Source organism: Paroedura picta, chromosome 11 (assembly GCF_049243985.1).
Source record: "Paroedura picta isolate Pp20150507F chromosome 11, Ppicta_v3.0, whole genome shotgun sequence".
NCBI classification, from domain to species: domain Eukaryota; kingdom Metazoa; phylum Chordata; class Lepidosauria; order Squamata; family Gekkonidae; genus Paroedura; species Paroedura picta.
The window spans coordinates 24,263,362-24,289,748 of record NC_135379.1 but is presented as its reverse complement, the minus strand read 5'-3'; the positions used below and the strand labels follow the sequence as shown (position 1 = coordinate 24,289,748).

At 41.0% G+C, this 26,387-nt stretch overlaps 1 protein-coding gene across 7 annotated transcripts in view; it reads left to right on the top strand.

The window, feature by feature from the left end:
- Positions 1-26,387, top strand: part of THSD7A (thrombospondin type 1 domain containing 7A) — a 272,715-nt gene that overhangs the window by 39,999 nt on the left and 206,329 nt on the right. For 4 of the 7 annotated variants that reach the window (XM_077302601.1, XM_077302599.1, XM_077302603.1 and 1 more), the window contains exon 2: positions 14,928-15,474. In XM_077302601.1, the coding sequence (XP_077158716.1) occupies positions 15,312-15,474 (163 nt within the window). In that variant the 5' untranslated portion in view covers positions 14,928-15,311. Of the gene's footprint in view, positions 1-9,890; positions 9,989-11,130; positions 11,227-14,927; positions 15,475-26,387 lie in introns of those variants that run through there. The other 3 variants (XM_077302604.1, XM_077302600.1, XM_077302605.1) reach the window with 3 other exon arrangements.

The following is a 26,387-nucleotide window of genomic DNA, read 5'->3' as shown; positions in this document are numbered from 1 at the left end:
TCAGTCCTAGCCATCTGACTACAGTAACCAGGCAGAAATTTGGGACCTCTACTGCATTACCTTGAGAATCTGGATAAGGTTATATAGATGTAAGTATTGTCTGCATATTGATGATAGCCAGCCTCCAAACAATGAATGATTGGGCTAGAAACTGAAGTGCATGGAGGGGGAGGAGGGGATTGTACCTTTTGGAATTCCACAGGATGGGTCCCACACTGATGATAAGTGGTCTCCAATGTCTCAATGGAGTCTAATTCATTAGGAATGATTCGAGCCATTCCTCTTTAGCAACACATTTTTGTAAGTGCTATAGTGTTTTAGATGCAATATTACTGCAATTAGTGTATTTAAATAGCTCCATGTAGCTGTTCTATATTTGCACCTGAAACTTAAAAGATCTGCCAAAGCATCTTGCTTTAAATGCTTGTATGGGTGCATACTTTTGTAGTTTATTCACTTGTATTGTACATTCTACAAAAGGTGCTCAATGCAAGTAATGCAGCTGTCCATGGTGCTGATTCTGGAATACGAAGAACACAAATTTGCATTACTCTAGGGTAAGGGTTTTCAGACCATGTTGTAACCTCATAAGCCTGTCATCAGAACATGCGTAGGGGAATTATTATGGGTCTCTCCCCCTCTCCTCTCCATGTTTTCCCTATACATGTGTTGATAGCAGGCTGTATGTTTTCCACAAGGGTCATATTTGACTTATGATTTCTAGACCTCCCCTCTCTGCAAAAAGACTTGGGGTGGTTTACAGCAGCAATTGAGCATTTAAAAGCATAATGCAATAAAAATAAAACACAGAAAAAGTTACCTAAGGGCTCTGCCATTCTGCCAGTCACCATAGTATAGTTGGTCATTTTGTGCTGTGTCAGTGGTGGGATATTTCAGATAGAGGGGGGAATCTTGAAGTAGGGGGAAGAAAGGAGGAAAGCCCTTATACTAATGGACCAGCCTGGCCTCAACCATAGGCCTGGTGGAAGAGCACTGCTTTACAGGCCCTTCAGAACTCTGACAGCTCTAGCAGGGCCAAAATCTCCACTGGCAGCTGAGTCCATCAGTCAGAAGCTAAGGCCGAAAAGGCCCTGGCTCCATTCAAAGTCAGCTGGCTCTCACTGGGGTCCAGGATCACCAGCAAGATAGTATTTGCTGAGTGTAATGCTGAATGTTCCTCTTCAAGGAACACATTGGGAGTGGCTGTTCCTCAGATACACGAAGCCCAGACCACGTAAAGCCTTAAAGGTTAGTACCAGCAACTTGAAATTTATCTAGAACTCTTACTGGCAATTGATGTGGCAGTTTATGGGCAGGTTGAATATTTATTTATAAGGCCCTGGCCATGGTTGAGGCCAGGCAGATGTCCTGGGGGCCTGCAACCACCAGCAAATTCATACCAATTGGTAGCCAATACAGCTGCCATAGCACTGGCTGGATGTGGATCCTCCAAGATGTCCTAGTGAGGACCCTTGCAGTCGAATTTCATTCGAGTTCCAATTTCCTGGTCAAAGCCAAGGGTAGGCCCACATAGAGCGAGTTACAGAAGTCTAGTATGTAAATGACCATTTCATGGCCAAAAAATGGAAGCCATCCTGGCTGCCCTTGAAGGGTGGTTGGAAACTTCAGTTGGTGCATTTGTGCTGAACATTGTAAGAGTTGTTCATGACTGCTGTTTTGCTGCTGATTCGTTTAGACTTCCAGTGTTTTGTTTTATGTATTTTGAGTTTTCTTTTTGCTGTCTGGAGAACTTTGTTCTAAAAGTGCAGGATACAATAACAAGGAAATATAAAAACCGTTCCTTGTGTGGTGAGTTATTTTATCATCTTTTTTTCCATCTTCCATGCAATGCTCTTATAGCTGCCAGTCCTAGACTTGTGTCACTGTATTTACTGGGTTTGCTTTATGTTGCCTTTTAGCTGCTTCATTGTTCAGGAGTACCAGCAGTTAAGCAAATGACTAGTCAGAGAAAATAAATATATGTGACTTAACTGGAAAGGGAGATTGGTATGTATAGGAGTATATGTAAATGAGTACCCAGCTTGCTGGTGGGTAAAACGGTAATGATTGGGGAAGGGAATGGCAAACCACCCTGTATTTAGTCTGCCAAGAAAACTCTAGGGGGCGTCACCCCAAGGGTCAGACATGACTCGGTGCTTGCACAGGGGATACCTTTACCTTTTAATGTATATGTCATGTTAACTTATCCAGGACTGGGATGCATGAAACGCTCATTCCTGCCATGGATACTGGATGAACCCTTGATGAAAATAAAAAGCAAGCTGCTATTTGGCTTCAAGGAATATTTGGTGATATTTTCACACTGTCACACAGGTGGCGGTCAATTCAATAGTCAATTGATGATATTTGGCTTGTGTATGAATTGGTTTTCCATTCCTAGCAATGAAACAAAAATATATAAATGGGCTTTGTTCATTAGAAAAACAAGTTGGATTGTGTTAATATAGCTGATAGCATATGCCTGGTCAGATACAAAATGTTTTCTTTTTCTGTCCGTTTAAAAGGATTTCATAATTAGATTGTGGATGGATCATTATGGTAATTAGGTAAATCAGTATACAGAAAGTTAATTAAAAAGGAAATAACAGCATTACTGTGAAACATGAAATATTTTAGAAGTAGTATAATTGCCTTTATTAAAAGGTAGTGTGCGTATGTATGTGCACTTGCAGAAATAATTTTGTCTGCTACAGCAATGCTAATTATTCTCAGTGTGCATTGGCTGTGCCAGATTCAAAAAACAAGTTCTATTTTGCAGGAATTAAAATACAATCTGCTTGAGAAAATGGACTAGGTAAAATGAAAGATGCTTAAAGGAATATCACAAAAATCATAGTTTATTGTGAAAGGAAAAAGAAAGAAACTATAGATGAAATACTATGAGCAAGAAGGAAAATACTCACCACCTATATTCTATAGATGTGTCCTGCTGAGGAGCAGGCATCAGAGTTACTATATCATAGTTATTTTAACAACGGTAGACAAAGACCGTTTATACACTGGAGGTTTCATGCTGAGCTGCAGGCTAGAGTTTTCGTCATGACAGGTTGCCCCACCTCTTCCTGCACCCACACAGGAGAGCATTTGGCCCAGTGCACCTCATCCACCCCCAATTTGTGCTCCTGCATGGGAGCTGGGGCAGTGAAGTTCCCAGTGCGTAAATGGTCTAAGACTTTAAATGCTTTTGTACAAGAGTGAAGATGCAAGTTCTGCCCCTCTAGGATTAGGATGCTACTTCTTAAGGATTATGGCACCTGGTTATGGCAGCAAGTACTGTGATAATGTTGGAGTGGTTCTTTGCTTGGGGGGGGACTAGAGGGGTCTGTTAGAGAGATTGTAAATGTTGCAGTGGGTTTTAGGCTGAAGAATTCAGGGTCCAAGTCAGAAAATGTAAAACAGCGTTTCCGAGTGGAAGACAATGTCTGTTTATTGAAAGGTGTACTTTGGTCCAATTCAATATATGTCCCTTTTTAATGGGGGGAGTGTTTTGTTTTGTTTTTGCACAAGGCTGGTATAGAATTAAGATTACTAATCTGCTTCCATGTTGTCACTTGACCATCAAAAAACAGGACCCCCTCCCCCAGTATCTCTGGATTGATTCTTCATTATATCTTATGGAGATCATTAACTATGATGGTCCCTACAGGGTATAATGGAGCCAATTTAAAAAAATATATAGAGAGAGGGATTTCTGAAAAATCCAGGATTTCAATATTGTATTGATATTGGGATTCAGGAATGTTAGAAAATATCAATGTTTTTGTGTTCAATATATATGAATTTGAAAAATACCATTTTTGTGCATCCCATGTAACACATCCCCATGTATCAGAATGGATGGAGACAAGAAGTTACTATGCTGATATATCTTTTAAGACTGTCCTAACTGGTTTTAGTGTTGGCTTTATTGTACCAGTTATCCAGTCTGTTCAAGGATGACCCTTTCGTTGTTGCATGCATCCCAGCCCTCTCTACCCTGTTTCCAAGTCCCTCTGGAGAGACATTGCCACCATATTTCTGATCATCTTGGCCTGTGGCTGTTGGCTTAAAAATCCCCCTGTGTGCCGAGTGGTACCTGCACAGGTTGGGGGAAGAGGGTGTTACCAGAAATTGAACAGAGGACTGTTTTAATGGTTTTTTTTAATGGGAATCTGTATTTTATGTGGGGTTTTTATTATGTAACCTGCCACGAGACGGCTTACCATGGGTGATGGGATATAAATAAAATAAATAAATAAGTCTGTGTCATACCTCTCTCCTGCTGTTGGAAGTCTGTCCATTTTATGGTCAGATTAGACAGACTCATCATGGAAAACTGGACTATAACAGAAAAACATTGGTAGGGTTCAAATTATAAAATAATTAAGCTTGTGAGCATAGAAAGACAAAACAGGTGAATGCTATGAGTCTTTGAAAACTGACGTGCCATTTCCATTTCTGTTTATCTTTTTATTAACATCTGTTCTCCTCACCTCCATTTTATCTTCAAAACAATAAACCTCTCAGTTAGGCAAGGCTGAGTATGTGTGACTGGCCCAAGGTCACCCAGCTAGCTTCCATGGCAAAGTGGGGATTTGAACAGTAGATCCTAGCATGACACTGTGACCACTACACCACATTGGGAGCGTCAATCTCTGAAGGAATTGGAGATCTAGACTGGCTTACAAAGAGAGGCAGTAGGGAGCAACAGATAACCCCTTTATTATTTATTTTTTGTGAATCAGCAAAAGAGTTCTAAAAAGTGTAGAAGGGAATGGGGAGATCACCTCCCAAGTTCCAAGATGGGCTAGCATTACCTTTGATATTTCTTGTTATGCCTTAAATAAAAGATAAAGTTCACTACAGCATTTTATACTTCAGATTCAAACATCAGTGCAAATGACAGGCTGTCTATTTACTTGCCTGTATTTATGTCCCTTTCCTTTGCCATTCCATTTTCTTAGTGGAATAGCAATAGTAGATTCACAGCCAAAAAATTCTGCCATTGCTACTCAGCAGATTCAAGCATTATATAAGCAGTGCAGCATTCATAATGGCTCATCACCCTTTTACTCATATCACCTTTATATGGCTGAGAAGGTATTTTGCTTCACTGGAAGTCACAGAAAGAATGAATTTATGTCTTCCAGAAAATGCTCAGAAGCAACTATGACTGATGTTGCAAATGAGGTTATCTTCTGTATCTCAAGAGATGGACTTTTCCATCACCAAAGTTCCTGTCTCTTGCAATTCAGTAGAAATCTCACATCACTATCTGAAATAGGAGAAGTATAACATTGCACATATAATATTAAAAACTTGTAGTGATGTCGGCTATCAAAATAGTTCAAATTTTCACCATTGAAACTGTTATGTGTTCTTACTGTTCCTTTGACTAATGATGGAGCAATATCCTTTAATACGCCAATACTCAACAAAAGACATTTGTTTAGAATTCAGAGATTTTAATTCCTCAGTATGTAATAATAGCAATATCTTTAAAAATGTAGTAATTGTTTTTAAATTGTGTCTTCCTATGGAGTTCATACATGGTTGCAGCTGTATCAGAAATTACAAAAGGAAACACACAGGAAATTTGGTATGGGAAATTGAACCAGAACCACAAAAAAACAAATTAAAAGACTTCATACACAAAGGATAAGAACAAATATGTTTACTAATTCCCAAAATGGTTATGGCAAAATTATGGGAAGCAATGAAAGTATAAACACCTGATAACAGAAAAGCAAAGCAAAAACATACAGATACAAGCACAAAACCATAACAAGTTACTTAGACTTGCCTCTCCTAATAGGATTTTAATTAATTAACTTTGCCATGTCTTCCATTGGGGCCTGATGTTATTATGGTGTACGGCACAGGATGTGAAACAGGAAATAAGAAAAATGTTTGGAGATGAGGATGTGAGGTGGGAGAGCAAGAGGTGAAAGATCAGGGAAGTTAGTAGCTGAAACATCTGAATGGAGAATGGCTTTCATATGAATGTCCACACAATTGTGGTTCATCTACAGCCATCATCAGATCCATTTGCAAACCTGGATCTCTGGCCTGCTATATCTGTAATCTGATATCACGGTTATAGACTGATTCGGAACAGTAGTCTGACTCTGGTATGGATTATTTATTGTCAGGAGTTCTTTGTTGTTTTCCAGAAATAGAACTCAAGGGGAAAGTCAAGGTGTCCTGTTTGTATGGACCTACATATTAATAGTTAAATGTCTAGTAAATGTTTAATAATTTTGGGCATCTACTCTCAGGAAGCCCAAGACAAGAAACAAACCTACCATCATCTTTTAATTTATTAAAATGGGCAGAACTTCTGAACGAATGATCTGATTTTCCAGGATGAATTTATTCCTTCTATTAAAATATGAATAGGAAATTAGAGTAAAAGGGTTATATTTACAAACAGCAATTTGATACAAAATAATGAGTAGCCTCATTGGTTGATATATGCTGGCCTAAAAGTGGTCAAGTATGACACCTAGAGGCCACATACACTGTACCTTTGAACTAGTCCCTTTTATTTTTAATTTAATATTTATTAGTTTATTAGCTAATTAGTCAATTTGTATAGCATGTACTGTCTTTGATTTTCAAGTCCCAAGATAATATTTTCTATTCATTGATATTATATGTTCATTAGAGTTTTTTTTTTAAGTTCCCCTAGCTTTACTCAAGTAAAAATGTCTTATAAGCTATGCTACATAGCATTGCTTGGACATAATATTATTTATTTATCTAAATTTTTATATCATCCTTCCATACGGATCTGGGTGGTTTACATAGAATGCCATAGAGTAATTACATAGAACATTATAACAATATAACAAATATAACAATTATAATGTTTTCCCATCTAGCATGCACAGCTCCACAGAGTATTATGTTACTCCTTTAGAGTATCCATGCTGTCAGATTTCAAAGAAAACAAGGGTTTGCCTTTCTGAAGCAATAATTTTCTGTTATAGGCTGTTTAGACGAGGAATTTGTTTCATTTTTGTGTTATGATAATTACAAAACATAATTTCTATTATTACTGCAGTTAATAACAGAATAAATGCACAAGTCTAATCTAGACTGCTTTTGAAAATTTGTGTCTTCTGGTTGTTGCTTTAGCCAATTAAGAGTAGCATATGGAATGATGTCATGAAGCTGCTATCCAGTCAGATAATCACGACAAGATTACATCAGTCAGGGCAAACAAGGTCAGTTGAAGGTGAAGTCAATGATTCTTGGATCAGTAGATTCTAGCCAGTAAGGGATCATATAGTAAGTTCAATGACATCATTCATTTAGCTGAATGACAATGTCATGAAGGGCAAATGAATTGAGAGAGAATTCAAAAGGGGACAATGTGATACAATGCATATGTAAATGTGGACATTTTTTTATGTGAATTCAAAAGAACTGTGTGTGGGGTTTCACTTTTTAAAACAGCTATAATGTGCCATCATTTAGTTCAGATTTAATGCAGTTCCACTTCTTGGCCTGAAACTAGTCCTGTTCTTTCAGTGCATTAGTTCTTTGCTTTCTTGTCACTTCACTTGTGAAACCCTCAGATTTTAGTCACAAGTCAGAATACATGTTGTGTATGTGTGTAGTTTATGTGAACCATGTCGGCTGAAACTTTGCTCATTGCCAGAGCAGTCTGGGAGCACCCAGAGGGGTAACAGCAACCATGGCACTTGGGGCACATATACATTTGGTCTCAAATATTTAGACTTCGTATAGCAAAATGGAGAATCCCTTCATTCAGGAGTTAGGCTGTCCATCCACACCAGGTCCATCCACACTAAGCAGATCATGAGAATAAATAGCTGCTCCCTGCCCAGTTTAAAATGTTGTAGTGATGTCACAATAGGAAGGTGGTGCAGGTGCAGAATAAGCTCCAGCATTTCATCACTTTCTGTTGTCTTCAGGAATAGAAGTCTCTTTAGAGTTTTGTTACTTATGTGCATCGTTCCTTTATTCTGGAGGAAGTTTCCAAAGAATTTAAACTAATTCTTTAAACATGAAGCCATATTCATTGTAATATAGATGACTGAATTAAGGATATGTGTGGGTGTGTTTTACTGTGCTGTTAAAACTAGCCATATGTAAAACTGCCCAGTGTTTCAGTTTTGTTTCCTTTTCCAGCTGTGTTTCCACATGGTCGTTCCTGTTTATGGATCATAGTGGATTTCTGTGGTTATATTTGAATCAATTCAATATTATCAAATTCTTGCATTCAGTAAAGGATCTTTATGCACAGATGGGTGGCTCATGTTGCATCTCATGAGGTTTTGTTATTTTATATTGTCATGAATGGATCTTTTTCATCTGCTGCTAGAATATATGATGCCTGTTTATATAAACATCATGATGTACACAAAGTCATTGAAATCATGCTGGGTTCTAGAACAATTATTAGAATTTTTACGTGGGAATGCTTGATGTAAGATTAGTTAAAGTTAACTACAGAGCGTGATGTTTTTTGACTTAAGGGTACATTGGCTGATTTCATCTACTTTGTCTCAATCTTTTGAAGAGCATTTGGAAGGATATATTCACATCTGAGTGTAGTCCCAGAACTGACTTTCAGGATTCATCTTCAAATGGGATTCCAAGAGGCATGATCTCTGTGGCTTAGAAACCAGCTTACCATGCCTGACTTTCTCAAGGAGAATGTAAAAAACCAACTGTTCTCTATAGCTCACTCAAAACAGCACAGCAGGAGCAGAGGGGAGGGAGAAGAAAGGGGAGAAAGAAATTGTGGTAGCTCTGATGACTGGCTTATCAAGAAAAGCTGCAACCAGCAGGTCTGATGTTCAGAAGAGGCAACATAAATGAATATGTTGTGTTTTATGAATATGGGTTGCAAACCTGTAGGTTCAAATCACATGATACTTTGTTAATGGGTTCTCTGAGCTTTAATCTTCCTGGTAGAAGGGTTTGATCAGTTTTAGCTGTCCCTTTGTGATGAACCAGAACCCCAAAAGAACAGTGCCAGTGTTCGATAGTTATGCTAGTACTTTTCATCAGTCTTTGTAACAATCAAACCAATCCTGAAAACTGACATAAAATACTTAATTTTGCGCAATGAAAATCAGAAAAGACAACTTCTGGTTAATTAAATTAATTTATTTGTTGATTTTCTAGATTGCCCCTTCCCACAAGTGGACTTGGGACAGTTCACAACATACTTGTTAAATACAGTGGGCAGTATTCTGCATCAGAATGTGGAATTCCCCAGTAAAGAGCAGCCACACAGGTGTGCGTTGGAGGGAGGGGGTTGGAAAATAAAATTACTCCATCCCCTTCCACAAGCACGGCTCCGCTGGGGAAAGGGATTGGTTTAATCCCCTTGTTGTTTCTCACTCCGGTCCACCAACCCCACATGAGACTGTTTCTCTGTATGCATCAAATGACCCAAGAAGTGATCCTTACAAGATTGGATGGGACTGCAGATATGGAAATGAATATTAAAAAAAATTCTGAGCCTGGATGAATGGATGCCGTCCACCATTAAGTGGCTTTACAACTTCACAGCACTGTGGAATGTTGTTATGAAGCAGCAGTATCTCTTAGGTGTCAGTGAAAACTAGTGGTATCTGTTGAGCTAGCATTGGATACAACATTTGGGTTGTATTCCCAAGACAAGAAATAATGTGTAATTATGATGACCTCTTGTTGGGTCGATGTCTTTTGGTTTATAGGTGTGCTAGTGTTCTGTTCCTAGAGAGCACTGTGCTAATGTGGATTTGTTAAAATACTGACTGTGCTATTGATTCACTGACATGTTGCTTTCAGTCAGTCTCTGACTGAATAAATGAGAGTGGCCTTGTTGCCTAGAGATATTCAGAAGATGGAAAAGGTAGCAATTATAAAGCCACACGTTCATAACAAGAGCTATATCTATTAATAACAAAACTTCTTGTGTTGCCTTCATGGAATGAGAGCTACTGAGGTGGGATGCTATCCTTTTGTAAGTAAACGACCCCCCAACATTTCCACTCAAAATATAGAGTTTGTTACATTACATTGCAGTACTATGGGCCACTATGGGCAACTATGTCTATCCTAACTGATGTGCACCCGGTGTATAGGACGACCCCCCCACTTGGAGGCATGTTTTTCAGGGGGGAAAAGTAGTCTTATACGCCAGCAAATACTGTAACTCTAATCTTCCTTCTTCTGTTGTACTGGAAAGAGAGCCAAATGTATGCATTCCAGGTAGATTGGAATTGTACATGTTGAATTGATGTGTTTTTAGGCTGTGAGATAAATAATTAAGACATCTAGTCACACGAGATAAAATATAGGAAGGGAACTCAAACCATGTGTTATCAAATGTCCAGAGCATTTGTTTGAAAGGCAGAGTGATTGTCCACATTCTAGGGTTTGTCCAGTAAGTGAGGAAGATTCTTAAAAGAGCTTTATCAGTTGACCAGAATGAGTTGCTGAGAGTGCCAGGCAACAGGGAACTCAAAGTTTTACATATCAATAAGCAAGTGTCTGACCATCAAGAGAGAGGGGTTATTGACCTAGCTTCAGAATGGGATACTGGAATGTTATGACCAAAGTGGCAGTATCAAATAGAACAAAAGTGTCTATGGCTAGAGAGGTGTATGTTCAGATGCATGCAAAACTATATTTTTAGAAAAAATCTGGGGCAGAAAAAATCTGGATTTGGATACTTCTTGAGGTGTGGAAATTATCCTTCAGTACTACCTTACTTTCAAAAGGGTCCATATCTAAGCATACATGTGCACTGATGCTCTGTTCCAATTAGACAAAGAAGCCTGAGTTGAATGAAACATTTGCCTAGATACATTTCTATCTAGACTCTACTTTCCTGTAAACAGTTTGATGCACTCTTTCACAGAGAGATGTGAAAATTGCCCCAAAGGCATATGTGGATTTTGCAGGATCAAGTACATTAATAAAATATCTCTCTTCTTCTTTAGGCTCAACACTAATATCGATAGGTGTTTAGTGTCACCATGGGTTACATTTATTAGTTAGTAAGGATTTATGACATGCTCACAGCCCTCCTATTCAAGTTATGTATTCTGACCAATAGCGACCTTTTATGCAAATAGGCATTGTGACAATAACGATTGGTACATTGACCAGTAACATAATCTCTCCATTTAAAGATTGGATAGTTGGTTAACCTTGTGGTTTTTGTCAGTATCATGGTCACTTTATGGATCTTATAAGGTAAAATGATTCTAAATTCACTTGCAGTAGATTTGGTTACCTAGCAAATTGGCAGTGTGGTATTAACTTTCCAGTCAGGCCTTTTCTCCAGTGGATATTTTTATATGTCCACATCTAAAACTCGGGGGGAACTCAGGTAACTAATATCAGATTTGTGACCACCGCTGCTTATATGTTATATGTAACTTTTGTTGATGTTAATTGGGGTTTTTATGGGGATTTTATTGTGTTTTATCTATTTATGTTGTAAACCGCCCTGAGACCTATTTGGAGAAGGGCGGTCTAAAAATTAAATAATAATAATAATAATAATAATAATGCGTTTGTTTGACTGCTTATAGTATATATACAATGTACTTTATTTAAACATTAACATAAAGTAGAGCAAATGATAATAAATGCTTACTACTTACTGAGTAAATAGAAAAGTTACAGAAAAAGTCAACCAATATGATTATGTGCCTTTCATATGAGGAAAGGCTTAGGGTTTGAAGTTTTTCTATTTACAAAAAAAGATGACTAAAGGGAAACAAACTAAAGGTTTATAAATTGAAACCTTTTTTGGGAAAAGTAGATAGTGAGAATTTTCTCTCTCCCAGGCCGATTCTGGACAGGTGGAAAAGGCTGAGGGGGCACTCATATGGAAACGGGGCTAATCTCCACATAACGCGGCCGCCGGGCAGACCCACTCCCAGGCCTGCTGCGGATAAGGCCATCATTTGTCCAAGGCTAAGGAAATGCAGGAGAATCCGCATTCCCTTAGTCTGCTGCATGGGCCAATAGGACCTGTCCTGTAGCAGGCCCGTGTGGACACTGTTCTATGGTGGTCCAGAGGGAGCAAAAATTCCCTGGTCGGCTTTGCGGCGATTTGCTACACTGCGAGGCAGACCAGGGCATTTTTTAAAATTTTGCAGGAAGGTGGGATTACAGGCCACACAATCCCACCTTCCTACAAAATAACCCCCCCACGTGGCAGAACATATCTGCTACAAATCCAGTGCTGAAATATGTCCCCCGTGGGATCACAGAAAGCTGCGGAGCATAAAGCTCTGCAGCACTGTACTGTCGGTGGCCTGGTGTGGCTGCTGCCATGCGGAATCAGCCCAGGAATACTAAGTTCAGAGGCCTCCGTTGGTAGTAAATTCAGGGCTCACAAAAGAAAGTATTCAATATAACGTAACGGACTTGTGAAACTCATGGTCACAGGACTTAGTGTGGGCCACTAATTTAGGCGGCTATAAAAGAAGATTGGACAAAATTGTAACAGTCTTGGTTGTTGGGGGGTATCCACTTATGGCAACCGTGTCCCATTTTCCCTGCTTTTGGGCCTTCTGGGGCATTGTGGAAGACAAAATGCTGGATTATGTTAACCTATTAGTGTGACCCAGCAGGCTTTTTCTTACATTCATTCTGAAAAGTGTCTCTCGCTGGAATTGCCCGAACGTGATCCTTATTGTAATTTGCTTTCTTTAAAGTACAGAAAGATATTTATTTACAGAAATCACCAAAGTGTAGATTGCCACTCAAAAACTAACTTGTAGACACACTTGCCTTTCTGTGTCTGCTTTCCAATGAAGGATCTTCCATTTTGCTGTCCCAGTTTTGGGGCATTATCTACTAGATGACAGGCTTCTTTCAGGAGCCTGAGAAGGGAGAGCTCAACATGCTTCGTTTTGGATCAAGGGCATGCAATGATATGGCACTACTTGAACTGCCAATCCCCATGTAACCTTTAGCTGTTATAACATTTTTTCAATTCTACCATTCTCCTCCTTGTAACTCATAAAACTCCTTGAACACTAACAACCGGTTCCTAGTTCACAATTCCCTGCTGTGAGACTCGTCTTTGCTCTTCAGTTCAAAAGCGCTCTCTGAATCAAAGTAGTGTAAAAGGCATAACAGTGATCCAGAATTAATAGTCATGGCAAACCTCAGCTTAGCATATTTCTGTGTTCAGTGATTTTTTTTTGTAAGTAACTGGGCATTCAGATTTGATTTGTAAATGTAAAAAGGACTGTTAATGTAAGTTCAAAACAGCAGGCTTTTTTAATTTAGAGGGGAAAATTGGGAGGATTCCACCAAGTATTTTCATTCAGTTACTGGATTCTTAGAAGCTGTGTTCACAGTGGTCAGTGCTAGGTCACACCAGTGGTAAAACAAACAGAGCTCGAACTGAATTTTAAATGACTGAGGTGCATCTCGCTGTGTTTGCCATACCTTAGTTGTTGCTGTGAGTTCTCTGTTAGGAAGCTATAAATTTGTTAGGCTCATGGGTTTCTATGTATCCCTTATCAACCTATAATCTCCTGATTGTTGCCTCTTTTTCAGCAGCTGAGGAACAGTAATCCACCCTTGCTTATCTCTCTTAATCACAACCTCACAGTGCTAGGGCTTCCTGAGCCTTTAATTCCCTCTTAGAGGCATAACAGAGTAGAAAGTAAACAAAGACAAATTTGCAACCTTCAACATTGCTAATTTGCTGTGATGTCAGAATATTTAAACAGATGAGGACTGGGGAATTATTTGATCTAGTCGGCTTTTAAACCCTTTGCATGCAGAAGAAACACAGTCTGGGATGGTTCTGTGAAATGACAGGTTTCCCAAGAGAGGGGGTGGTGGTGGTGAAGGTTTTCTCTTTCAGCAAACAGTAGCCCTACCATTTAAAACTCTCCAGTTGCTGTGTTACTAGAATGTATTTTTGGTGGAAATCCTCCCCCCCCCCCCCAGCATCTTACAATAGCTCTTCTGAGAGCACTTCCTGTACCCTCCTGTTCCTCGATATGTAGAGAACATTAGCCAGGGCAGTCTTTTGTTCCAGTTCATTGGGGTGAATTTTAAAATGTCACTCTGTGCTTAAAAAGATGTAAACCTTTTGTCACATCAGAGCCTTGTTCTGCATTCTTTTCAACCTAGTACAGCCCATTGACACATTGAGAGCAGAGGGCTATTCAATAACCCTAATTTCATGTTTACAAACAGTGGTAATTGCAACAGCCAAACCCATTTTAACCCGCAGTTTATGTTTTGTGAACATAGGAATTATTCATGTGTAGGTTGGGAATGCTCATTCACATTTTCATGAAGAGCTTTTTGATAGAGATTTTTAGAACTTTTCTTCCTTGTTACAATATTAAACGACAAGCAGTTCTTCCTCCCCCTTCATATTCAAATAGTAAAGTAATGGGAAAGTATGTAGATAAAGATGCTTTTATAAAACAAACAAACGATGGAGCTAGATTTCTCTTATTACTTGAATCTTAAGGGGGAGATTTAATCAAGCACACATCTAAGTGCTTTCATTAGTCTTCGCTAAGTGTTCAGTGGATTGGCATTTTGATTATTTGCAACTGCCATTCTTTTTACTGCATTTGCTGTTTTCAAAATAAAATACTCCATTTTGCACTCTTGTCAGCTCAAAACTAAGTCATAATTACATCTTGGCAACTTGCTTTAAAAGAACTGGGAAATGGTTTGTGCTGAATAGTTTTAGTGCTTCACCTGTCTCAAACATTCTCAATAATTGTGCTTAAAATGTCTTAGTGGATTGCATATCGTTTTGGATACCTTTCTTGGAGATGTGCAGAAAGCAACATTTTGCAGTTGGTTACATGCATCTGATTACAGCGTTTAGTTATTTGTGTTTTTTCCCCCCACCCTCTCCCCTCCCCTCCCTCCGTCCCTCCCTCCCTCTCACTCTCCAGCTGGTGTAAATGACTGCTGCTGCCTCGCAGACCAAGATAACCTGCTCAGTCAGCTGGAGCCCCCTGTGGACAGCTGTCTCTCTCAGCTGATGGAAGCTGCTACTAACCACTGAATGGGGGAGCGTGGAGTAACAACCACAGCAGCAGCAGCAGCCGCCGCCGCAGCCAAAACAGCGGCAGCAGCAGTAACAGCAGCAAGCAAGAGCTCTATTGTTCCCTGATGTTAAACAGTTTTTCCTTTTCAACTGGTATGCACAATAGCTGGAAAGAGATTTCTGTTCTGCCGTCCCTGTGAAGAAATTCTGAAGGGGGGGGGGGTACTCACGCCACCGGGGTTATCCATTGTACTGCAGATTCTGACACTGGAGCAGGCTTCTGGAAGGCATGGGGCTGAAAGAGAGGAGCAGCGCATCTTTATCCAGTGGTCCAGGAGCTTCCACTCTTCCAAGCAAGTGTATTGGAGTTCTTGTGGTTCTTCTGTTTGGAATCCGAGGAGCTAAGGCACAAAGTGAATTTGAAACTTCATCTGTGTATTTGTGGAAGACGGGTAAGTGGAGGCGAGATGCATATTGCCGTTTTAATTGCTTTCAGGTTGGCTGTGGAGGCAGTTTTCTACTACATTTCCCTGGGATTATTTTTGTTGGAGAATATCATTTTGTGCAGTTTAATGACAGATGGCTTTCCCGGTTGTCTTTTGATGATTTAACCTTTCTGTTTTCTGACCTCTCTATATGCCGGCATTAACGAGAGTACAGACTCAGTGATTAAGAAGGGAAGGAAAGCTAACACCAGTGCTTGACAGTGTCCTAAGAACAGTAGAAAATGTACAGAGAAAAGATGAGATCCTGCACGCATTTCTATCTAAAGTGGCTCAGAATGCATTCAGAAGTCTTCATGGATGAAGAGTTGGTGTTTGTAACATTCAGTTTATTGCATGGCGTATTAGGGCACGTGAACGCTAATGACAGATTAGGTGAAATAATCCAAGGGTTGCCAGATCTCATAACTAAAGAGCCCATGGCAAATAGGCTGTGTGGATCCAGCAGCACACCAGACCAATTATTTCCTTGATGGTCGGACCGAAAGAGCAATGTGTCTGATTTTAGAGACAGAGCAGTTTGCCTCTATGTTTGTTCTTATAACTTTTCAGTAAAAAAGAAATCTTTTAAAAGTGTATATTGGCTGCATGGGTCTACAACTGTGAATGCTAGGTTAGTGACAATGATGCATTTTTTTAAAAAATAAATAATATTTCCTGTTTCAGTGATGCTGTAGCCCTTTTTGAGATTCTCAAGATTTCAAGCTTTATGGACTTACCGTGGTTCAAAATAGGAAACCTTAACCCTTCAGTACTGTTAGCAGTGAATCATTAGAAAGATAACACTGTGGCTTCAGAATGTTTCTTCCCATAGATTCCGCAACAATGAAAAAGTGTGTTAATGGTTTGAGGCGTGTGTGCGGGAGAACTTGCATAGTCTTCTTGCTTGGGAAGCACACTCTTGGCCTTTTCCCCAAAGAGACAGATCAATTTACAATTGCACTGATACCCTGAATTTTTTGAGACTAAATCTATCCAGCAGCTCAAGCAGATTAAAGAGGAGATTCAATTCAGCTATGAGGCAGGCTCTCCCAATAATGCTAGTAGGAAAGAAATTTGAAAGGGGGGGGGGAAGCCCCCTCTACTGGTCTGCCTTGATTCGGAGAGATCGATGGCATAATGACAGTGATACAGACCCAACAGTGACCCCGTGTTATTTTCTTTAATTGAACCATTGACAAATTTAGGAGATTGTCTACTATCCAGTTAAAATTAGGGGTCAGCTGGAAATTTCAGAAAAAAAACATATGTACTGAGTGATGCAACTTTAATATTACTTGCTTTTGTTATAAAGGCATTCTGCTAAACGTGTGTATTTAACAGAGTATTGATGCTGTTATTGCAGTAATTTAAAATAAAATTATAGAAAGTACAAAACAGCAGTATCCCTCCTTTGCTATTTACTGAGTAGTTCTTTTTGGGTAATGACCTGTACTTAAAACAGCAACATAGAGCATAGAGCAAAGGTGGTAATAACTGAATTTATAACTTAGTGAAAAGGGCAGCACAATGCAGTATATTATGGAATACATTAAAGTCATTCCATATGTTTACCTGAACTATTATGCTGGCTTGCTTAGATAAAGAATTAAATTGGAGGTGGGTAGAAGGGAGGATGCTTAGAAATATTGTGCACATGGCTGTATATTACAGTGCTTGTTCTGTGCAGGCACCCTCCACTTAACCATTCATACTCTGCATAGGCTTATTTGTGGGTTTTTCTAAAATAATGAAGCCCCCTCTCGTAGATCTTGGTATACCTTCCCTTTGTATGTTGCTGCCTTAAAAAACATTAAAGCCTGTGTTCTCCTTCACTGTATACTTGTGGGAATTGATCTGGTCAGACAAGCTACGGTCATCATCTAGGATTTGTTTATTCTTAGGAGTAAGTAAATTCAGCCCTGATGATGGCAACTAATACCTTGCCATATTTGGAGAGGGAAGAAAAATGCATCTTCTTTAGTTGGTCTTTTATCTGCTGATCTCATAATGACCACATGGTGACTTTTGTATTATTTCTGTAGACTTCTGTAGTCTTTCGACCTCCGGACGATCAGTCCCCCTAGGAAGCTAGCCTTGTAGGGTGGACACCCAAAGAACATACAAACCCAAAGAGCAGGATACAAAAGTCTGCTATGTGTTGTTATCCGTTTAGTCCAGAATACCTCAGTAAAGCATCTCAGTGTTACTGGACTTCCAAAATGTTTCACAGGTTTGTCAGCCCATTAGGTCTAAGTGGGAACTAGAATCCTCAATAACATAAACAGCAGAGAGCTTTGTATTTATAGAATATTTGGCAAATAGTTTGTGCCCCTCATTTGCTGATGGACATCCTCTGGAACAGGACAAATAAGGGCCCCCTGCAGTTTGGGCAGTAATTCATCTGAAATGAATAATAAATATTTATGTAGTAAAAGTAGGTCATTGTGTCAAATGGCAACCAGACAAGAAGTTGTAATTACAATGATGAGTCTTTTCCCTCAAATGTCAAGTTGGATCCAGTGGAGAAGTTTCCAGAATGTGTTGGCAAAGCAGTTTGTTCTCCCCCCCCCCAGCAGATTGCTACCGGTCCTGAAAAATCTTTGATGCACTGTGGTTGGATGTGCTGAAGTAGGGAAGGGAAATGGGGTGAAATTGCTCTCTCCCCCACTGACAACTTCATATGAACCTCTGTCTAATCTACATATATTTGATGGTGTAATAGCTTCAACTTAGAATGGGGCCAGACTTCAATTTGGTCCTGGATCACTGACCCCCAAATTAACTTGATATGAGCCCATTACGTATTGAGTCTGTAGGAATGAATATCATCAGTAGGGCTTGTGTGTATCCTATCTGTCTTTGGTGTGAGATTGTCAGGACACTCCCCTGTGGCTTTTTGTAGGGAACTATATGGTGACGATCTGTTCACAACTTGTATATTTAAAATGCAGACAGAGGAAAATGGTATTTCAAGCTGCCCACAGTGCATTTAAAATATAATGGTAACACTGGCCACTCACTCAAGAATTCAGTGATAGAAAAGACTCTAGTTAAATAGTATGAGGTAAATCCTGACAACAACATTAATTGGGTGTGAATTAAAGCTCTTCAAACTTTTGCGGTGTTCAGAGTGAATTTACATTTCTGGATGCTATAAGACAGGAACCAGATGCAGAGTTTGACTTTCAGAATTGAATTGCAATAAAATTTGTAGGAACATGTCTCTTGGGAGTAGTGGTAATTACAGCACTAGCATTTGTATCAGCTGTTCCCAAAGCCACAAGGAGGGGGAGACAGGAAGGATTTCAGGCCAGCTTGGGTAAAAGCAAATGGCTTGAACTTCAGAGGAGAGGGACAACAAGAACAAAGAATGAAGCACACCTTGTGGCATTGTGAGGGCATGGCTTTTAGTGGGAGAGGCAGAGCTCATCTGTGGTTTGTTGAAACCAGCAGATGGTGAGATCCCATGTTGCTGGTGAGTGTCTGAATAATGCAGTGGTGCAGGTGTGGCCAAGCATATGACTTTCCTACTCTCTTAGCATAGGTCTGACATCTTCCCCACTGGTGTGGGATTGTTCCATAGGGAAGCAGCTCATGCTGCCGCTGATTTGTACATGTGTGTGTGTGTAGGATGCCACATTGTCCAGAGCATGGGTTGAAAGTTAGCCCAACATGCATGGCCTTGGACCCCTGGAATTATTTTTGTTTTTCCTTCTTGTTTTGCTTTGTTTGATGGAGAAATTTGGCAGAGCAAGATCTCTGTCTGAAATTGCATGATGTCATCAGTGGCTAAAGGCTAGCTTGAGTTAAATTCCCTTACAGGAATTAATACTGTAAGTGGTCCAACAGGCAGGGATTTGATTGTGTATGTATAAGATTGCTGTCTTTACTATCTGTGCTATAACATTTTACTGTGCATGGCTGCTGCTACTATCTACCATCCATCACATTTATGCTTGCCTTTCCTCCAAGGAATGCAGGGAGAGGTGCACTACACAGTGTACCTTCTCCTCATAACAATTCTCTGAGATGGGTTAGACTGAGCTCACCCAATAAACCTCAGAGCTGATTTGGTATTTGAATCAGCAATTGCTCTTGTGGTAGGTTGTAGAGAGGACTGCCGCTTCACCACCAAAGGTGGGTGGGAATATGGTTCCCTTACTTTCAGGTCACCAGAAGGCAGTACTGGGAGCACCTGAGCTGCAACTGAAGGTTTTAACAGGTGCGTAGCTACTGAACAGACAGCCGAGCCAGTTTGGTGTAGTGGTTAGGAGTGCAGACTTCTAATCTGGCGAGCCAGGTTCGATTCTGTGCATCCAGCTGGGTGACCTTGGGCTTGCCACAGCACTGATAAAGCTGTTCTGACTGAGCAGTAATATTAGAGCTCTCTCAGCCTCACCTACCTCACAGGGTGTCTGTTGCTGGGAGAGGAAAGGGGTGGCAACTGTAAGCCGCTTTGAGACACCTTTGGGTACAGAAAAGTGGCATATAAGAACCAACTCTTCTTTTGCTGTTACTTCTGTGCCCAGCCTAGCAACTGTGCCCACATAGAGTTTTGCTCTTCATTCAGTAGCCACATGTGTGCATGGTGTTGCAGCCCTCTTGTACTGCCTTTGAGTGATTTACTAGTGGGCAACATATGGTGGGAGCTGTAATGCTCCCTGCAACCCACCATGCAAGCCACTGCTGCTTTGAAAGCAGGTTTCCCTGGTCCTGGGTGCAGCGATCTGCCTCTTTCTCACTTGTACAAATAGAAAAACTGAGTTAAGTTGCACACGTTGATGTATTGTGGATTTCATGCATTATACTTTAATTGAATTTTGTTGTCATTTTCCTATATACTATTTTGAAGTTATTTTGCATCAAAAAGCAATTTGTCAGTAATTGAATAAAATAAATTAATAAAGAGAAGAAGAAGTTGGTTCTTATATGCCACTTTTCTCTACCCGAAGGAGGCTCAAAGTGGCTTACCTTTCCTCTCCCCACAACAGACACCCTGTGAGGTGGATGAGGCTGAGAGAGCCCTGATATTCCTGCTCGGTCAGAACAGCTTTATCAGTGCCGTGGCAAGCCCAAGATCACCCAGCTGGCTGCATGTGTGGGAGGGCGGAATCAAACCCGGCTCGCCAGATTAGAAGTCTGCACTCCTATTCTGCACACCGAACTATTCATCAATAGTACTATAGACATGTGTAACTAATAAAAGCACCATGGACATTGATAAGTGAATATAATAATAATTATGCTTGTTGATCTTCACTATCATTAGAACTAATCAGGGCTTTAATTTTTGGTTGCATTTGGAATCTTAGTGATTTGATGAACTTGTAGTGATACCTCCACTGTTGCCAAGTGTTAAATTCTGTTAAGTGGCAGCTTCATTAACCATGCCACTGCTTGAATTTTCTTGCACTGGAAGCATTTTGCCTTCTCATGGTGTTCAGGAAATGTTTTTAATGGATGCAATTTAGTCCTTCCTCTAGGCATTTCTGTGGATGTCATGTTGTGGAGAAGGGACATAATCAGAATAGTTCCCCTTCCTTATCCCTTCTGCATAGCCTTTTATTGCGGGGATATTTCCATAACACAGCAGTTAATGGTATGGGGCCTAAGCAGCTGAACTGCAGAATTAGATGTGAGGCATATGGGAGCGCTCAAGGAACTAGATGCAAGGTTGCAAAAGACTTAAAACTGTAGCGTTTCAAAAGACTTAACATTTTTTGGAATGAAAATAATTGTCAACTTTGGGAAGGCTGCCAAAATCTAATTGATTAGTTTACAAACTAAACTAAAGTATATAAACAGAACAAGACTCTATCTGAAATGGAGCTATTGTTGCCAAATTTCTATTGCCTTTTATTGCTAGGTTGGTTACGGCATGTTACATGGAAGAGGAGTTTTGCATACATAGCAGATTTGCTAATGTTTGAAAATTCCAGATCAGGCCATGCCCTATCACCACTCTGATAGAGAGCCAGTTTGGTGTAGTAGTTAGGAGTGCGGACTTCTAATCTGGCATGCCGGGTTCGATTCTGCACTCCCCCACATGCAACCAGCTGGGTGACCTTGGGCTCGCCACAGCACTGATAAAACTGTTCTGACCGAGCAGTGATATCAGGGCTCTCTCAGCCTCACCCACCCCACAGGGCGTCTGTTGTGGGGAGAGGAATGGGAAGGTGATTGTAAGCCGCTTTGAGCCTCCTTCGGGCAGGGAAAAGCGGCATATAAGAACCAACTCTTCTTCTTCTACCTTGAAAAAAGAAACATCAACAAATGTTTAACTGTAATGCAAGATTGCATTTATTCATATATCATTACTAAAGAGATACCAAAAACTTCTCATTGGTTGCCTTGGCATGCTAGTGGGTATAGGCAGATTAGGAATGTTCAAGATCATAAAATCATGACTGTATACCCTGACAAAATGCTGAAGGTTCCAAAGCCTCCTATTGGTGGAATATTCCCACTCAGGGCCAATTGCTGCTCTAGCTCAGGGTTCTAACTCCCCCCCCCCCTTCCCGCCAGGCCTGCTGTGAAGGAAGCCCCTTAACAGCCACTGACTGAGGTGAGGGACAAGTTTCTGGGAGCAATGCAGGGGAGTCTGTGTGTATGTGTGCGTATTCTATTTTAGGGGGAAAGCTTTCCACTTGTGCCTAATACTTGGCTGATGGGGAGGCCACAGAAAAGTCCCTTTCACTTCCAATACTGCTGTGGCTGCCCTCGCTGCTGGAGGGAAGATGCAGCCAAGCCATGCATGTCTCTTCTCCCCCACTCTCTGAATATTTGAGGCCTACTGAACAGAGCTGCTGTGCCGATGATACTGGATACTGTTGCATGGGTTCTTTTGCCTCCTGTTTCATTTGCACAACATCCCTGTGTAGTAGGCTCAACTGTTTCACCTCCACAACAACCTGTGTGGGAGGCCTCAAATGTTTTTTCTGTACAACAACCCTGTCCACCCTCCAAAGCAGCCATTTCTGCCAGGGGAGCAGATCTATATAGTCTGGAGATGAGCTGTAATTCCAGGAGATCTCCAGGCACCACCTGGAGGTTGGCTACCCCTGGTTTGGAATTAGGCCTTGAGATTTGGAAGTGGGGCCTCAAAATGGTACACTGCCTCAGAGTCCACCCTCCAAAGCAGCCATTTTTGCCTGCAGAGCTGATCTTTATAGTCTAGAGATGAGCATCAGTAGTAGAAACAATGGTAGGGGCTTGCAGGCTGAGGTTGGGGTGGAGTGGCTATGGGCCCTTCCCAGCAACAGTTTTTATTTTTTCGCACAGACAGACAGACCAGCAAGGGTCGTGCAAGTCTGGAAAGTGTAGGAAGATCTAAATAAGGGTTATTTAGAGTCTGTAACTGTAAATTGTGAACAAATAACTGGCTGGAAAGACATAAGGGCGTAAGTAACTTTGCTCAGTATTTGCCAGGAAGTTCCAACAAAACCAAAGGCATAATTGGCCCAGCATTTCAAGTGGAGCTATCTTAGGAGTTCATATACAAAGGCTTTACAGGAAAGTAGGCAGTGAGACTTTGGGAGGAACTGTTGTTCATAGTTCTGCTTTTATTAGGCAAAGCCTTGGCCTTGTGGACAACAACAGTTAATGCCATTGCCAACAGTAGGCCTCAGTATGGCATTCTACCTGCATTGGGAGCAGCTTTATAATGAGGTATATCAAGGAGGTCATCTAACTGGAAGATTTGGGCATTGGCTGCCATACCCTGCCCACTGCCTCCCAGCCAGTTCAGTATTTTGGATGCTCCTTGGAAGTGTGGCATGTAAACATGTTTATAAATGAATTAAATGGTGCCCCATCTTTACTGTTTGCATCGCAGGCAGTTGAATGACCCAGTCATGCCTCATGTAAAGACACAGCACAATTACCTGTCCCCAAGGAAAGGCTATCTGGAATGAGGCAAGTCATAACCATAAATCATGCAGAGATGCAGCGGGTAGACTCCTCTGTGGGTGGGTGCTTTGGCCCACGGGAAACTTAAATTGTGTCATTTAATCAGTTTCTTACAGCTCACTAATTGTATTCAGGCAGCATACTAATGTGCCTAGCACTTTGTTTGGGAATTATGGTGGATAGACAGAAACATATATTGTCTAAATGTAAAATGCAGCCTGTAAAGACTAAATGCTTCTGTGCTGCACAAAGGCATTCGTAGTGAAAATAAAAAGCCATTGTGTTTGTGGGTGTTTTTTTTTTTTTTTAAGTCGTTGAATGATCCAAATGTGAAAATTGTTCGCTTCCAAAGAAAGAGCAATACATAGTTATCACCAATTCGCTGTGGAATAGGAAATTGACTAGGTCTGTAGATGTTTTCTTTTGCACACAACTGTCATTTCATAATAATGCACTCCCACGTACCATGTTCATGTGCGGCTGATGGAGCCAGAAGCGTTCCCTGCCAGGAGCAGAATTGGACATCCCTCCTCCTCACCTTTTGCTTCATTAGTTTGTGTTAGTCAGCTGACATTGTGAACTGCGATGAGCTGTCAGTTGGGAGACTGATGGCTGCTCCTGGGCTGCTGGCGTAATTATGGGAGAAAAGCCCCCGAGAACAGTGACATCCAGGCATTCTTTGCTAGGGAGGCTGTGTGCTTGGAAGGGGATTGCTGAAGAAATGTCCTTGGATGCTGGAAGCAACAAACAGTGCAGTCCTAAAGAGAGTTACATCCTTCTACGCCCATTGAAATCTATGGCTTTTGAACGCCGGAACCCTGCTTAGAATGGCACTATTAGTTACAAAGAAATGCCTGTAGGTAGCAGGTGGTTATTTCTATCTGGTTTGTAGATTGTGGATACCATCATTACATACTGCACTGCCTTTGCATGGGTGAGCATGGCTCTGTCTTTCTGTATGCAAGAGTCTGGTAAACTGATAACATTTGTTTCAGCCAAAACTTTTGTCAGTCAGGGCTCAGTTCCTCAGATGCATATAGGATTTCTTGTTGTTGTGTGCCCATATGTTTCCTGTTGTGTGTGTATGCCTGATACAGCGCTTTATATCTGTATGTTTTCTGTGGGTATTTGACTGTTAGGTGGATATGGAAGGAAAGGGTGGTCATTGCTGGCCTCTTACCAAAGCACATGGAGACATAGAGCCAGGTTGGGGTACTGCAAACTGTCACAAATAAAGACAGGGACTAGGATCCAAAGAAGGAATGCAGACGCATGGGAGAGGAACACATAGCCACTTAGCTCTTTGCTTGCTTGGTTATCTGTCTTTCATATTTGTATTCTGGTCAAAGCTGCATATATAGAGGGGTACTGATATGCCCTCACCAATAACCTAATCTGAGGGGCAGAGTGGGAGTAGTGTACAGGGAAGATACAGGCAAGTCTCATCACCTCCTTCAAGTGTCCCATGAACTACTTAAGGGTCAAGCTGTCCCACTGGGAATAATGTGTGACAAACATGCAGATCATAAATCTGTCTCCTGATAATCTTGCTTTTGTTCTTTTACCTTGCTTGTATTCAAAATCCACTCAAGGGACTGTTTCTTCTTGTACTTCCACCATGTATGCCTTTGACAAGAATTTAAGGAGCTTGCAACCTCCTCCACCCCCTTCATTTCACCATGCAAGGTCCTGCATCCCCACTGTGCCCGGAGCAAAGCAGATCACTGTACAATCAAGCCAGACACATGGCACAGGTATGGCTGCTCGTGACAGAATGACAGGATATCGTACACAGTGGGAAGAGGGATCTGTGTGAACATGTCCTTTCAGTTACCCTTTTTTCCTTCTTTCTTTTCTTTGTCCTTGTCTTCTTTTTGCTTCACCATACTTACAGTATACAGCTTACAATATACAGAAGCACAAAAGACATAATTGTGAACTGAGTTTTGTGGTAGCAACTTATAAAATGCAATAGAAATATTAAATGTTTGTATACATTCATCATAGTATAAAAAGAAGTGCTCCAAAAGCTGTTTTAGAAGTGACACAAAGTGTCAGCTCTCCACTTTGTTGGCTACATAAATAATAAACAGGACGTTCTCTGTTTAGTTTTCTAATTTGTTCCAGAATGAACTCTAGGTCAGCGGTCCCCAACCCCCGGTCCATGGATCAGTCGGTACCGGGCCACGGCTTGTCCTCCTCCCCGGCTGCTACCTTTGGTGCTCTCCAGCGGCTGCCATGGCTGGGGCTCCTCCTCGGCGTGGCACTGCACAGCTGCTGCTGGCAGTGCCCCCAGCAGGCGGCGGGAAGTCAGGGGCGCTGGCGGGAAAGCAAGTGGAGCAGGGGCTCTGGTGGTGGCAACGTCCCTCGGCAAAAGACTACTCCCCCCCTCCGGGCCTCAGTAAAACTGTCGAGCGTTGACCAGTCCCTGGTGATAAAAATGTTGGGGACCACTGCTCTAGGATATGTAGTTTACTGAAGGAATGTATATATCAAATGCTGTTTTTTAAAAGTTGTGGTCAATATCTGTTTCAGTGTTTTTTGCATGCATTGAAAGGAAAAAGTACTCACTACCAGGTTTCTGGAAAAATGTATGAAATGATGAAGTACTTACGCTTTGGTATTGCTTAGAATAGTAATGTGCTTTAGTAATGCTTAGTATAATTTAGAAGTTCATTTGTATTGAATTACCCTTAAACTGTAGTATACTCAAGGAGTTGAGGCAGTAGAGGTAGAACCTTTTTTCCCCACAGGTGAGAGCCCATTTTGTGCATTGGTCTGACCTTAGATTGGCACTGATCTGAAGGTCTGTGGGCAGGCTAATGAGCACATGGAGGTTCTGTGCAACCAAGGGCTCTTGTTCACTTTGTTGCTGAGGACAACTGTGTGTTCTTGGTGAAGACACCTCTGTCAAACTGTCCCAAGTCATTGAAGAGGCAGCAAACTTGCAGTCTGCAGAAAGGCCAAAGAAA